Source organism: Heterodontus francisci, chromosome 25 (assembly GCF_036365525.1).
Source record: "Heterodontus francisci isolate sHetFra1 chromosome 25, sHetFra1.hap1, whole genome shotgun sequence".
NCBI lineage: Eukaryota > Metazoa > Chordata > Chondrichthyes > Heterodontiformes > Heterodontidae > Heterodontus > Heterodontus francisci.
In genome coordinates this window covers 23746059-23759561 of record NC_090395.1, presented here as the reverse complement: position 1 = coordinate 23759561, position 13503 = coordinate 23746059, and the positions used below count along the sequence as shown (strand labels likewise).

The following is a 13503-nucleotide window of genomic DNA, read 5'->3' as shown; positions in this document are numbered from 1 at the left end:
ACCTACACCTGCAGATGTAAACTTCTAGCAGGAGATGTGATGGGAAGTGATAACAACCCACCCACCCCACTGCCTAAACCCTGAGTCCAATGCTGGCCATGATAAGATTGTCTGACTCGGCACACATCAGCGGTTCACATGCTCCTCCTACTGTATGCGTCTTGTGGATGATAGCGTGCTGCTGAAATTAAATTATTACATTTTGAAACTGATTTTCAATAACATCTCTTGGTTTATTCATTTAAATAGCTGCAGGCCTGTTTCCCAAGGTTAATTCAAGTCAGAATTTCATTGTTACTTGTGATTCCAGACCAGCTGCTCGAGATCTTTCTGTGCTGTAATTCTATATTGATATTGATCTCCTTTGCTGTTGGCAGTGATGTGAAAGATTGCTCTTGATGTGGACGGTAACTATCAGGTACATTATTTCAATCTTTAAAGCTTTTTTGATTCAACAGGAGTTATATGTCCAGATATCAATGCTCAATAACAAATAGCTCCCCCCTAATTTAATTAACTCACACACTTGAAGAGAACTGCTCTTCAGAAAATCAATGTACTTTTGTGCAAAGGCTTCTGACAATCTCTAACCCACCCAGTCACAATTCCGATCCGGCTCTGAATCCCACCTACTGCAACTTCTTTCCTCATCCATATTCATTGAACATTCCAACCTTGGAGCCTTGTCTGTTCATTACAAACAGAACAAGCATACTAGCTACTAGTCCCCTGCGCAGTACAATGTCACACTGACTTCCCCCAGCATCTCTCTACTCCACTAACATCATTCTTCAGACATCTGAACACAATAAATAACCCAATATAAAGACATCAGAATAAATAAAACATCTTCCGATAACACCAATCTCTTCCCAATACATACATAATGAGAAACAGTACTTGTGATGGAAATGAGATACTCTGTGCTAATTGACTGAATATGGAAGTAGTCCAGGTCTGCTGGCTCAAGGGGAAGTTTCATATCCAGGAGCTGGCTATCCTTGCATAAACCATGTGATATGAGGGATCTTCTACAATGTAGAAGGAAAGTACATTGTCAAGAGGAGGTAAAGAGTCTACAAAGGGTTATATATAGGTTGAGTGAGTGGGCAAAAATTTGGCAGATGGAGTATAATGTGGGAAAATGTGAACTTGTCCACTTTGGCAGGAAGAATAAAAAATCTGCATATTATTTAAATAGAGAGAGATTGCACAACTCAGTAGTACAGAGGGATCTGGGTGTCCTGGTACATGAATCACAAAAGGTTAGTATGCAGGAACAGCAAGTGATTAGGAAGGCACATGGAATGTTGGCATTTATTGCAAGGAGAATGAAATATAAATGTAGGGAAGTTTTCCTGCAGCTGTCCAGGGCCTTGGTGAGACAACATCTGGAGTACTCTGTACAGTTTTGGTCTCCTTATTTGAAAAAGGATATAATTGCATTAGAAGCAGTTCAGAGAAGGTTCACTTGACTCATTCCTGGGATGAAGGACTTATCTTATGAAGAAAGGTTAAACAGGTTCAACCTTTACCCATCGGAGGTTAGAAGAATGAGAGGTGACCTTATTGTAAGATCTTGAGGGGACTTGATAGGATGGATACTGGGAAAAGGGCTGTTGGCCTGTGGAATTCTCTTCCCCAGAAAGCAGTGGAGTCTCAGTCATTTATTCAAGGCTGAGTTAGATAGATTTTTTGATAGACAGGGAGTCAAGGGTTATGGGGGCAGACAGGAAAGTGGAGTTGAGACCACAACCAGATCAGCCATGATCTTATCGGATAGTGGGGCTGGCTCGATGGGCCGAATGGCCTACTCCTGTTCCTATGTTCCTTCCAATGTTCCTCTACAGCGTCTCTAGAAGACAGCATGATTTGGACATGGAATTATAAAACTACAGGGCCCATTCTGTATCTCAAACTGTGCTTGGGTCTAGGCAGGCCTCCTGGGGAGGTGCCGACCAACTGACGCATTCTAAAGGGGAACAAAACAGTGCAAGTGTTCTTCTCAGAGCAACCACACAGTACATGCTGGAGCCTTGGCTATGGTCTCATTGTTTAATCACAGGGAGTTAATACAGAGTCTGTTCACATGTCCTGCTGAGCTGTAGGAAGCAGTGAGGAGGTTAAGTGGTCTCAATGGTTTAACTAGGTCAAGTGATGGTGATAACTGCAGCACCACTTAGTCATTTTTCTCAGCGATCTACTTCCCATTGTATCAGTAAAAGACTGATGGTTTTATCCAAACTAATAGCGCTGAGTCATTCTTGTGTTTCAGCATGTCAGCAGAGGCAACTTATCCAACTGCATATTCCACAGGTTCAGGAAGTGATAGCCGTTTCCAGGCAGGGAAATTAATCAGTCATTCAACCTTCATCTTCAGTCTGGACTTGAAATTTTCTCTGTGTCGTTTGTTGTTTCTTGCTGAAAAGATGGAGAGAATATTATGCCAAATGAGTACAATAGTTCTGAACATACTAATTAGGAGGGGGAGGCTGGAGGTGGTGGGGGAGGGGGGCCTGATGGTGGAGGGGGAGGGGTGGGCCTAGTACTGGTGGGGGAAGGGGGGGCCTGATGGTGGGGGGGTGGGGAGGGGGAGCCTGGTGGTGGGGGGGGGGGGAGGGGGGCTGATGATGGAGGGGGAGGGGGGCTGATGATCGGGGGGGCGGGGGAGCCTGGTGGTGGGGGGGAGGGGGGGTGCCTGATGGTGGGGGGGAGGGGGAGTCTGATGGTGGGGGGGATGGGGAGCCTGGTGGTAGGGGGAGGGGGGCCTGGTGGTAGGGGGAGGGGGAGGGGGGGCCTGGTGGTGGAAGGGGAGGGGGGGCCTGATGGTGGGGGGGAGGGGGAGCCTGATGGTGGTCGGGGGGGAGCCTGATGGTGGTGGGGGAGTAGGGGGTCCTGGTGGTGGAAGGGGAGGGGGGGCCTGATGGTGGGGGGGAAGGGGGCGAGCCTGATGGTGGGGGAGGGGTGGACCTGGTAGTGGTGGGGGGAGGGGGGGCCTGATGGTGGCGGGGGGGTGGGAGAGGGAGTCTGGTGGTGGTGTGGGGGGAGGGGGGCTGATGGTGGGGGGGAGGGGGAGCCTGGTGGTGGAAGGGGAGGGGGGGCCTGATGGTGGGGGGGGGGGGAGGGGGGCTGATGGTGGGGGTGGAGGGGGGGCCAGGTTGTGGAAGGGGAGGGGGGGCCTGATGGTGGAAGGGGAGGGGGGTGCCTGATGGTGGGGGGGAGGGGGAGCCTGATGGTGGGGGGGATGGGGGTCTTGTGGTGGTGGGGGGGGGAGCGGGGCCTGGTGGGGGGGGGTGGAGAGCGGGACCTGGTGGTGGGATTGCAGGTCTCAGGGAAGGTGCTGGGAGGTGCCTGATTACAGAGCCCCTCAGGCAGGCACCTAGATCCTGGAGGCTGGTGTAGAGACATTCACTCCTGTTTCCACCCAGTCCTCGCCTCAATGAAGCTGCTGGGTTTCCCAATGCTTCAGAAACCTGACTGACTGAAGTTAAAATTGAGAAGTAGAATGATAATAAGGTTCACAGTCTCATTATCATATTTAATGTTTAGAGTGGTTTGGCTCCCCACCCACCTTCCAGCCTCAGTTAAAGTAGAAATGGGTCAGTTGGAAGTGGGTTGGATTGACAAACAGATTTCTCAGACTTTAAAGTCCCCCCACCTGACATAAAGGCATATCAATCCTAGCATTTTAACAAGGAAACAGATCTGCAGGGCAGTCTCTCTGTTCAGCAGGGCAGTCTCTCTAATGTGAAGGAATAACTCCGTCATTACAAGGAGCTAAGAACGTTCTTGTGTTTGCTTTTTATTCGCCCATTGTGTTGCTGTACAATAAGCTGAACAAGGGCCATAAATAGAGAAAGGTGAAGAAATAAAGTGCATTGCACACAATACGTATCAAATCTTATTTATCAATAATATATGTTGCACTCTCTGTGGTTTTGACATGTGTCTGGCTGATAATTCTGACATAGGCCAGAGCATTCAGCCCAGCATCAGTACTGGTGAAGATACAAGAAACTTGGCTATAAGATCAAATAATAAAACATCTAGAAACAGAATATCATAAAAGAAAGTCTGCTTGGATTTCTAAAAGGAAGATTATGTTTAATTAACAGTATGAAATCTTGGAAAGACAGCAGAAAGTAGACAAGGGCAATAAAGTATATGTGGAATTTCAGTAAACATTCAATAAGGTGCCACATATGAGACCTATGGCAAAGGTCAGGTCCTGTGGAGTCAGGGGCCAGGTAGCAGAATGGATTAGGAGATGGCTATAAAGCAGAAAACAGAAGGTAAACATTAAGGAAAGTTCCTGAACTGGAAGAAAGTAGGATATTTGCCAGGGACAACTTTTGTTTACCACATGTATAAATGATCATGCATCAGAAATTGAAGGTATGGTGGTGCAGTGGTTAGCACTGCAGCCTCACAGCTCTAGTGACCCGGGTTTGGTTTTGGGTACTGCCTGTGTGGAGTTTGCAAGTTCTCCCTGTGACCACATGGGTTTCCTCTGGGTGCTCCAGTTTCTTCCAACACCCCAAAGACTTGCAGGTTGATAGGTAAATTGGCTATTGTAAAAATTGCCCCAAGTGTAGATAGGTGGTAGGAGAATTGAGGGAAGGTGGGGATGTGAGAGGGAAAAATGGGATTAATGTAGGATTAGTATATAATGGGTGGTTGTTGGTCAGTGCAGACTCGTTGGGCTGAAGGGCCTGTTTCAGTGCTGTATCTCTCTATGATGGTATCAAAATTTGTAGATACCAAATTCAGGGGTTTAACTAATAGGACTAATAAAAATGCAGGAAGACATAAACAGGCTTGCAGAATGGGGGTTGAAATGGCAAATGAAATTCAATATAGCAGAACAAGGTGGCTCATTTTGGCAGAAAGAATAAGGAGGTCACTTATTCCTTGGAAGAAAAAAATCGAAATGGGATAGAGGGGCAAAGCCCTCTGGGAATACAGATACATAAATCGCTAAAAGCAGCTATACAAGCTGATAAAGTCTTGAAGAGAGCAAACAAAATACTGGGATTCATTTTTCGAGGAATAGAACACTAAAGCAGAACCTTGGTTAGACAAGTTTGGCGTGCTATGTAGTTCTATTCTTTACACTATGAAAAGGATATTGAAGGACTGGAGACAGTGTAGGAACGATTTACAAGGAATTGAAAGGATGCAACTAGTAGGAAAGATTGAGCAGGCTGAGGCTTTTTTTTTTCTCTGGAAAACAGAAGACCAAGTCGGGGCCTGGTAAAAGTCTTCAAAATTATGAAAGGGTTTGATAGGATGGATGCAGAGAAATTGTTTCCTCTTGTGGGTGAGCTTAGGACAACAATCTAAGATTGCCATGAACAGAGCAAATGAAAACTTTAGGAGGGTTTGATTTTCACAGTGTGGTTGAAACAGAGCGAATTGATGCATTTAAGGGGAGGCTATGAGAGGGATTTGGTAATAGAGGGATACAGGAACAGGGTGGGAAGAGATAATTACAGTAAAAGGAAACTTTGGAGTATAAACACAAGAAAAGCCCAGTTTTGCTGAATGGCTTATTTCTATGCTGTAGATCATTCTACGTAATTTCATGTTGGATATTATGATCTTTCGGATGTCACACTAATGACTCTGAATTTATTCCCACGTGTTGCTCACCCACTCTTCCGGATTGCTGGCTGTGCAGGTTGGAGATGGCACCTACCTGCTCACTGAAACTGGGCAGCTGCCAACACGTGTCCTGGAGGTACTGGCTCCCGAAGCCGGTAATCCGTTTGATCTGATGGTTACAGATCCCCGCTACCTTCGCAGTAAAATCAAGTGTAAAAGCAAATTTAACGAAGTCGGGGTTCTCCTGTGTCACCTTGCTCCTCACTTCATTTTCAATGTAATGATCTGCCAGCTCCTTGAAGGAATTGTAGCTGATATCCATGAAGAAGGTGGAAAGTAATGAATTTCCTTGGAGCTGCCAGAGGCAAACGTAAATTAATATCAGGAACCAGTGCAACACAGCAAGGCTTTGCAAATTGATACCAAATGCTGACAAGGCAGTCTGTTAGAAGGCAATAAATGCCAGCCTTGCCAGTGATGCCCATTTCCAGAAAATGAACAAAAATATTTCATACATCTTACCTCTGTATCAACGTGATCGCCAACCTTTTGGAGTAGTGCAATAATTTCCCAAATGTTGTTGTCCACTATTGAGAAGATAAAGCAGATGTCATCAGTATCATCCAGGGTAAATTGGAGGTCAGGGGTTAAATTTAGCCACTAGCTCATTTCTGTTATGGTGATGGTCATTGATGCATCACACACTTACCGGATTCACTTGGCCCCTGTGTTTCTAATTCTTCTACAAAATTTCTTCCCTTCAGGCTATTCTCATTTCCCTCACTAGACTCCAATGTCCGAACTATCCGGTCCACTTCCTCAGACACTTGCTCATATAGGTACTCGGAGTCTCGTTCTGAAACACACAAAGGTCACACTTGGTTTCAATAACTTTCCTTTGGTTTCCCATGTGACAGAAAACACTTGGAAATACAGGATCAGTAGTTACAGGAGAGGTCAGTTCAAGATTCCTGTTGTCTTTAAAGTTGTAGATTACTGATATTAGTCTCAAAGGCATGGTTGCAAAACTTTATTTAACCTACGTATTTACTCAATATTTCTAACCTGTGCTTTCTCACATCATACAGCAAATACTATGTGAATAGCTGGGGTCTGAACAACTGCACAGTTGGATTTTAGAGCAGAATTTTGGGATGGATTTAACCTGAATTTAAAAGATCCATCTACAACAACACATTTCTATTAAATGTTAAACTTAATATGGTCCCACCAAGCTGGGTCTCCAGACTCATCAGAAGACTCTCTGTTGTCATTGGCTAAGTGACTGTCAATGAGTAGCTCCATTAAAAGCCTCACAAATGAGCATTGATGGTTTTTCCATCAAAAGAGATCCTTTATATGTTCTGTTTCAGAGGATAGCACACCGACACAATCTAAAAGTGTGGGATCTGAGACGAAAGATAGTTGAAATGCTAATGAGCTTGCTTTCATGGTGCTTCCTCAAGGAATGTAAATAATAAGCAATTGGTTAACTTGTCTTTGTAATCGATATACACCTCACACTCTTTGTGTTGGGAAGTCACTGGCCCCAGAACTTACAGGCATTCTTCTGGCTGTGGACAGTGAGAGACCAACCACATTGAGACTGACAGTCAGTCAGGTTTCAGAATGCTAACAGCAAAGACTATTGGACCAGAGTCCAGGATAGAGAAATTAGTTCTGAAGAAGGGTCACTGACCTGAAACATTAACTCTGCTTCTCTCTCCACAGATGCTGCCAGACCTGCTGAGTATTTCCAGCATTACTTGTTTTTATTTTATATTAGAGAAATTATCTTATTTAATTCAGTTAAGATGACATAAATAAGTAGGGAAGGGTGGTGTGTTTGGACCAATGGGTTAGGGGAAGGGAGGGAAGTAGCAGAGGCAGCTGATTGGATGGTCTCACTCTTAGCAGCATGAGCTCCTCCTTCTTCTTGTTGGATGTGATGGTGGAGGAGGCAGGAAAAAGAGGTTTATGGTTTGCTATAGAGAAAAGAAGCTACTGCTCCCTCAACCCTATTCTCCCTAAACCACTGACCACCAAAATCCCCCTCCTGGCTCCCATGTTAGCTGAAATGAGAGGTTTGGCCATTCACTGCCAGATCTGGCTGGTCCAGATAAAGCACTATCAGGTCCTGCTCAACCTGATGGCAGCCTTTGACACAGTTGACCACACCATCCTCCTCCAACGCCTCTCCACCATCATCCAGCTGGGTGGGACTGCTCTCACCTGGTTCCATGTTTATCTATTAAATCATAGCTAGGCGATCATCTGCAATGGCTTCTCTTCCCACTCTAGCACCATTACCTCTGGTATTCCCAAGGATCTATTCTTGGCCCCTTCCTATTTCGCATCTGCTGCCCCTCAGTGACATCATCTGAAAACGCAGCATCAGTTTCCACATGTACCCTGAGGAAATCCAGCTCTCCCTCACCACCACCACTCTCAGCTCCTCCTCTGTCCCCTAACTATCAGACTGCTGTCTGCCTTTCACTATTGGACGAGCAGAAATTTCCTCCAGTTAAATATTGGGAAGGGTGAAGCCATTGTCTTTGGTATTGCAACAAACTCCATTCCCTTGCCACTGATTCCATCCCTCTCCCTGGCAACCATCTGAGGTTGAAACAAACTGTTCATATTTAATCCTGAGATGAGTTTCCAACCACATATTCATGCCATCTCTAAGACTGCCTATTTCCAGCACTATAACATTGCCTGACTGCCACTGCGTCAGCTCATCTGCTGCTGAAACCCTCTTCCATGTCTTTGTTACCTTTAGACTTGATTATTCCAGTACTCTCCTGGCCGGTTGTCCCGTGATCTACCCTCCATAAACTTGAGGTCATCCAAAGCTCTGCTGCTTGGTTCCCAACTTGCAATATGTCCCGTTCACCCATCACCCCTGTGCTTGCTGACCTACATTGGCTCCTGATCAAACAACACCTTGATTTTAAAATTCTCATCCTCATTTTCCTCCATGGCCTTGTCCCTTCCTATCTCTGTAATCTCCTCCAGCCTCACAGCCCTCCGAGGTATCTGTGCTCCTTCAATTCTGGCCTCTCGTCTCTCCCTGACTTTAATCTTTTCACCACTGGAGACTGTGCCTTCAGCTGCCTGGATGCTAAGCTCTGGAATTCCCTCCCCACACCTCTCCACCTCTCTCTCCTCTTTTAAGACACTCCTTTAAGTAAGCTCTTGGTCATCTTCCTAATATCTCTTATGTGGCTCAGTATCAAATTTTGTTTGATAATGTTTGTGTGAAGTGCCTTGAGCTGTTTCATTATGTTAAAGCACTATATAAATACAAGCTGTTGTTGTGTGCATTATTTTACATTGTTACACAAACATAAGTCACACTGTTTGAAATAAATGAGTTAAATAAGAATTGCATTTCTGTGCATTCACTTTTATACAAAATAAACATCTTATTGATTCATATCAGGCTTTGTTTGCCAAATATTTGCTTGCTCTGCTTTTGAAGGAATTGAAGAAGTTCGTATGTGAAAGACATGAAAATTGGTTCAAATTGCAAGGAATAGTATTGCGAAGACACCCCAAGCCCCTGACCCCCCACCCGGGTTATGCAATGATGCAAGTATTTTATAGAAAAGTGTGACCCAGCTCCTATCAAATTCTTGGACCCCTTATGAGAGCGAATGACACCGTTAAATCCAAGAGAATATCTACCGCAGAGCTGGGATTGTAACAGAAATCCTTTCTCATCCTGGATAGCAATCAGCAAGTAACTGAAAGATATACTAGACCCTCCTGATGTGATAAAGATTAACAACCATCACAAAGATCAGGAATTTAAATCATAAGGAAAGATTAAGGAAGATTCAGCAGAATGATACCGGAGCTTAGACAGTTAAGGGTAGTGGAAACCTGAGACTCTCTTCCCCCAAAAGGCTTTGGATGCTGGAGGATCAATGGTGCCTTCAAGTCTGAGATAGATAGATTTTTGTCAGGTAAGGGTATCAATGAAACATGCAGCAAATGGAATTGAGATGCAGATCATGATTGAATTAAATAGTAGAACAGGTTGGAGGGGCTGAATAGTCTGCTCCTATTATCAAACTCAACTTTTCAGGATTATCGAAACTAAAAAATAAAGCTGATTTTGTCAAATTACTCATTATGGTGAGATGCCTGAGTATCAAGGGACACAAGATAAAATTACAATTTTAGGAGTGAAAAGGGAACTTAGGTTGAATATTTATACACCACGGGCAAGAGAATGATTTACTAAGGATTACGGTTCATGTTCTGGGCGGAAACTATCAAACAAGTGATGGGTTCATTTGTTTAATGGGATCAGTGGTTTCAGATGTTGATTGACACCAGAATATTTATCCTGCTGGAAAGCCATTCTAACACGTCCTACCTGTTTTATCAAGCCTGGGCCTGCAGACATCTCCAAGTTCCAGCTGGTTGGGTCTGACTGCTTTACTTTTGCTGGTTCCTACACCTCCGGATCCAAACCCTTTAACTTCAGAATTATTCTTCTTAAAAGAGAAAACTCTCTTGAGACTATTTCTCTTCTTGATACCTTTGGGTTTATGAGTAAAGGCCAACTCTTCAGGTGTCACCTGACTGTCAGCAAGTGGCTGCTCTCCATTCTGTTCTGGAGGATGTTCCACCTGAGAACCAGACACCTTCGATCTTTTAGATCCTTCATCCTTCTTTTCATCCCCTTTCCTTCTCCACAGGAAACTGGCAATCTTTCCGATGAATGTCTGAGACTTTTTCCCTTTTTTCCCCTCCTTGTTCCTTCCCTTGCTGGTTTCCTTCCCCACCCCTGTCTCAACACTTGAAGATTTGTTAACAGAAGGTGCTGGCTCATTTCCACATGCTTGGCTCTCTCTTTCATTTTCTTCAATTTTGCTCACCCTGCAACATATCCTCGAGTCACTCAGCCCAGATCCTTCTCTGTGACTTATGCTTCTTTGTGGGATCTTTACTGGGAGAGATCTCCATTTCAGCTCCTTGTCTCTCACATCATTTTCCCTTAGACTTAAGCTGCGCTTGACATAGACTTCGACCACTCTTCTCGGCTTCAATCCACTCACATTCACAGTGAGAATATTCTCTGTGGGACCAAAGCAGCCCGTGACACTAGCTTTGGGCTGCAACTCCATTAGTTTAATGTCAGAGATCCTCTGTAAAAAAAAACATGGTTTCTGAAAGAGAACTAAAATCAGTCGAGTTTCTCCTTTGGTGCAATCAGCACAAGAGACACATACTGCACTCAAAATTTCACTCGTTTTCAGAGTGATTTTTTGCTCACGTTTCCTCTCAACTTCATTTGCATAAGTGTAAAATCTTCCATAAACCAGCACAATAAAGGATTTTTTTTGCAGTAGAGAATACTCCTTGATATATTTAAGTGATAATGTGGTGCAGATTGATAAATATCGCTGAAAATGGGTTTGTCACAAAAAATATGCATTGCAATCAGTGTCCAGTCCACCACCTGTGAGTAACCTGATTTTAAATAACTGAAAAGGACTTTAAAAATAACTATCCAGAAACATTGGTTACACTTGTGTACTGTATTCAGTTTCTTAGCTAATTAGAATTATCTTAATATTTAAAAGCTTTTAAAATGTAACTATTATTGCCCTTGCATCTAGAAAAAGCGTACATTTTAAGAGCCTCCTCAAAAGCAAACAGGCACAATTAGACAAAAATCACCATGGTGATTAATTCGATCTGGAGGTGGGACCAGTTTTGTGGGCAGGCCCAGCTTCCAGCACAATATTTTTAAACTAGTGCAAAACGCTCACGGAATTTAAAGAGCAAATTGCGTTCAGTGTGAATCCAGTTTCCACCATCCTTTGCACTAGTTTGGCTGATTTCAGGCAATTTTCACTGATAAAACCAGTGCAACCCAGTGAAAACACGAGGCCATTAAATCTCCTGTATTTGTAGCCCATTGACTAACCTGTTTATATCCTCAGCATCACTCAAGTAAGAGATTTCATCATAACTTCTATTAAAAGGTTTCTGTGAAGGACACAAAGGGCAGGTTTGGAGACAGGGAGAGCTTAAAATCGGGTGGGATGGTGTCGGGCAGGGCAGGCTTTGCCAGTATGATGGTCTGGGCCTTGGGTGGGTGTTCCACTGGCTGCAGTCATCGCCTCCGTGTTGGCGCTGCTCAGCGAAAGAGCTGCTGGATTCTGATTGGTTGGCAGCCCCAAGGGTGGGACTTCCATTGCCGGCGTCCTTGATCCCGTGTAAGACCCGCCACTGTCCACTTAAGTGCCTAATTGGCACTAGATTCGGTGGGCCTCCCACAGAAGAGGTGATGGGGGGGTTCTAGGCATCACCAATTCCAGATGTCGTCACCCCTGTCACCAGCAGAAAATCCTCGGCAAAGATTTTGGACGCAAAGGCCTGGATTTTGCATTTTGCGGAAAATAAAAAAGCTTGCAGTTCATCACACTGACAGCTTCTAGAGTTCCAAATTTAATTCCATAATAAGAGCAATTGCTGATAGCCTCAATGTTACTCTAAACGCAAAATCTGGGCTGTTATTTTCAAGACAGATTAAACCAGGAACAAAGAATAACGAGCCCCTCACCCTGTTATAGAGCCTCCTTCCCCTCTACCCCTCACCCTGTTATAGATCCTCCTTCCCCTCTGCCCCTCACCCTGTTATAGAGCCTCCATCCCGTCTGCCCCTCACCCTGTTATAGATCCTCCTTCCCCTCTGCCCCTCACCCTGTTATAGATCCTCCTTCCCCTCTTCCCCTCACCCTGTTATAGATCCTCCTTCCCCTCTGCCCCTCACCCTGTTATAGATCCTCCTTCCCCTCTGCCCCTCACCCTGTTATAGAGCCTCCTTCCCCTCTGCCCCTCACCCTGTTATAGATCCTCCTTCCCCTCTGCCCCTCACCCTATTATAGATCCTCCTTCCCCTCTGCCCCTCACCCTGTTATAGAGCCTCCTTCCCCTCTGCCCCACTCACAGTCATACGGCCCCCATTCTCGGCAGGACAGAGTGAGGCCAGCATTTCCTCCTGCTCATTACTATTCAGTGACTTTGTCCTAGAATTGCAAACTTGTTCTGTTCTGATAAGAAAATGATCCTGTTTATGTGGTCATATTGTCAGCTGGTACTCAAGGATTTCCCATGAATAAAGGCTGACTGGCTGTTACCAGAGGGTTGAGCCAATGGAGGAATAAGTGGGATAGATAAAAGCAGGTTTACTGAGTGGGCAGGAAAGCTGCACCAGACGGCACTATCACTGGAGAAACTGTGCAAACAGCAGAGAAAGTCTCAGAACAAATTAAAACCCTAAAGTTTACCTGCATCAGTGAAGGGTGTAGACCAAGGCGTCATGTCCTTGATGGTAGGAAGGCTGATATCAGTGTGCTCCGACTGACTAATATGTCAAAGCAGCTTGTGTTGTATTAGAATTATAAAGAACTGTATACCTGCCAATGTGTGATCATACTGCATCCTTATATGGACATGTTAGGATTAGTCAGAGGGTGGAGATATGTAATCAGGCTAAAGGTTGAATTACTTCCATCAGCTGCTCCGATTTGCATTGTATTGAATTTCCCGTAAATCACCTGACATGAATTCCCGACTCTGTTTATCTGAGAGCACAAGGAGGAAATAGATTCATTTAACTTCAGGATGTGTCCATTTAGAGCACTTCCCCGCCTGAGCAGAGGCCTTAAAGAGATAGGCCGCATAAAAGGGGCCACCCGAGTGCAGCGAAACAGCACAACCACACTCCTAAACCCAGAGTAACCATTAGGAAGAATGGCTTGCATTTCTGTAGCGCCATTCACAACCTCAGAATGTCCCAGAGTGCCAATGTCAATTAAGCATTTTTGAAGTGTAGACACTGTTGTAATGTAGGAAACACAGCAGCTAATTTGT

At 44.7% G+C, this 13503-nt stretch overlaps 1 protein-coding gene across 3 annotated transcripts; it reads right to left on the bottom strand.

Annotated features, from left to right (window-relative positions):
- Nucleotides 1-245: 245 nt before the first annotated feature.
- Nucleotides 246-13017, bottom strand: LOC137384061 (uncharacterized). 3 transcript variants are annotated; one of them, XM_068057629.1, is made up of 6 exons: nt 12918-13017; nt 9992-10766; nt 6314-6460; nt 6127-6191; nt 5699-5959; nt 246-2421 (listed from the first exon to the last, which is right to left on the bottom strand). In XM_068057629.1, exons 1-6 carry the CDS (start codon nt 12921-12923, stop codon nt 2377-2379), a joined length of 1299 nt encoding a protein of 432 aa, XP_067913730.1. In that variant the 5' UTR covers nt 12924-13017; the 3' UTR covers nt 246-2376. The 3 variants fall into 3 exon arrangements, with proteins under 3 accessions (XP_067913730.1, XP_067913729.1, XP_067913731.1); XM_068057628.1 differs by lacking the exon at nt 12918-13017 and adding an exon at nt 12578-12623; XM_068057630.1 differs by lacking the exon at nt 12918-13017 and adding an exon at nt 11552-12113.
- Nucleotides 13018-13503: the final 486 nt, after the last annotated feature.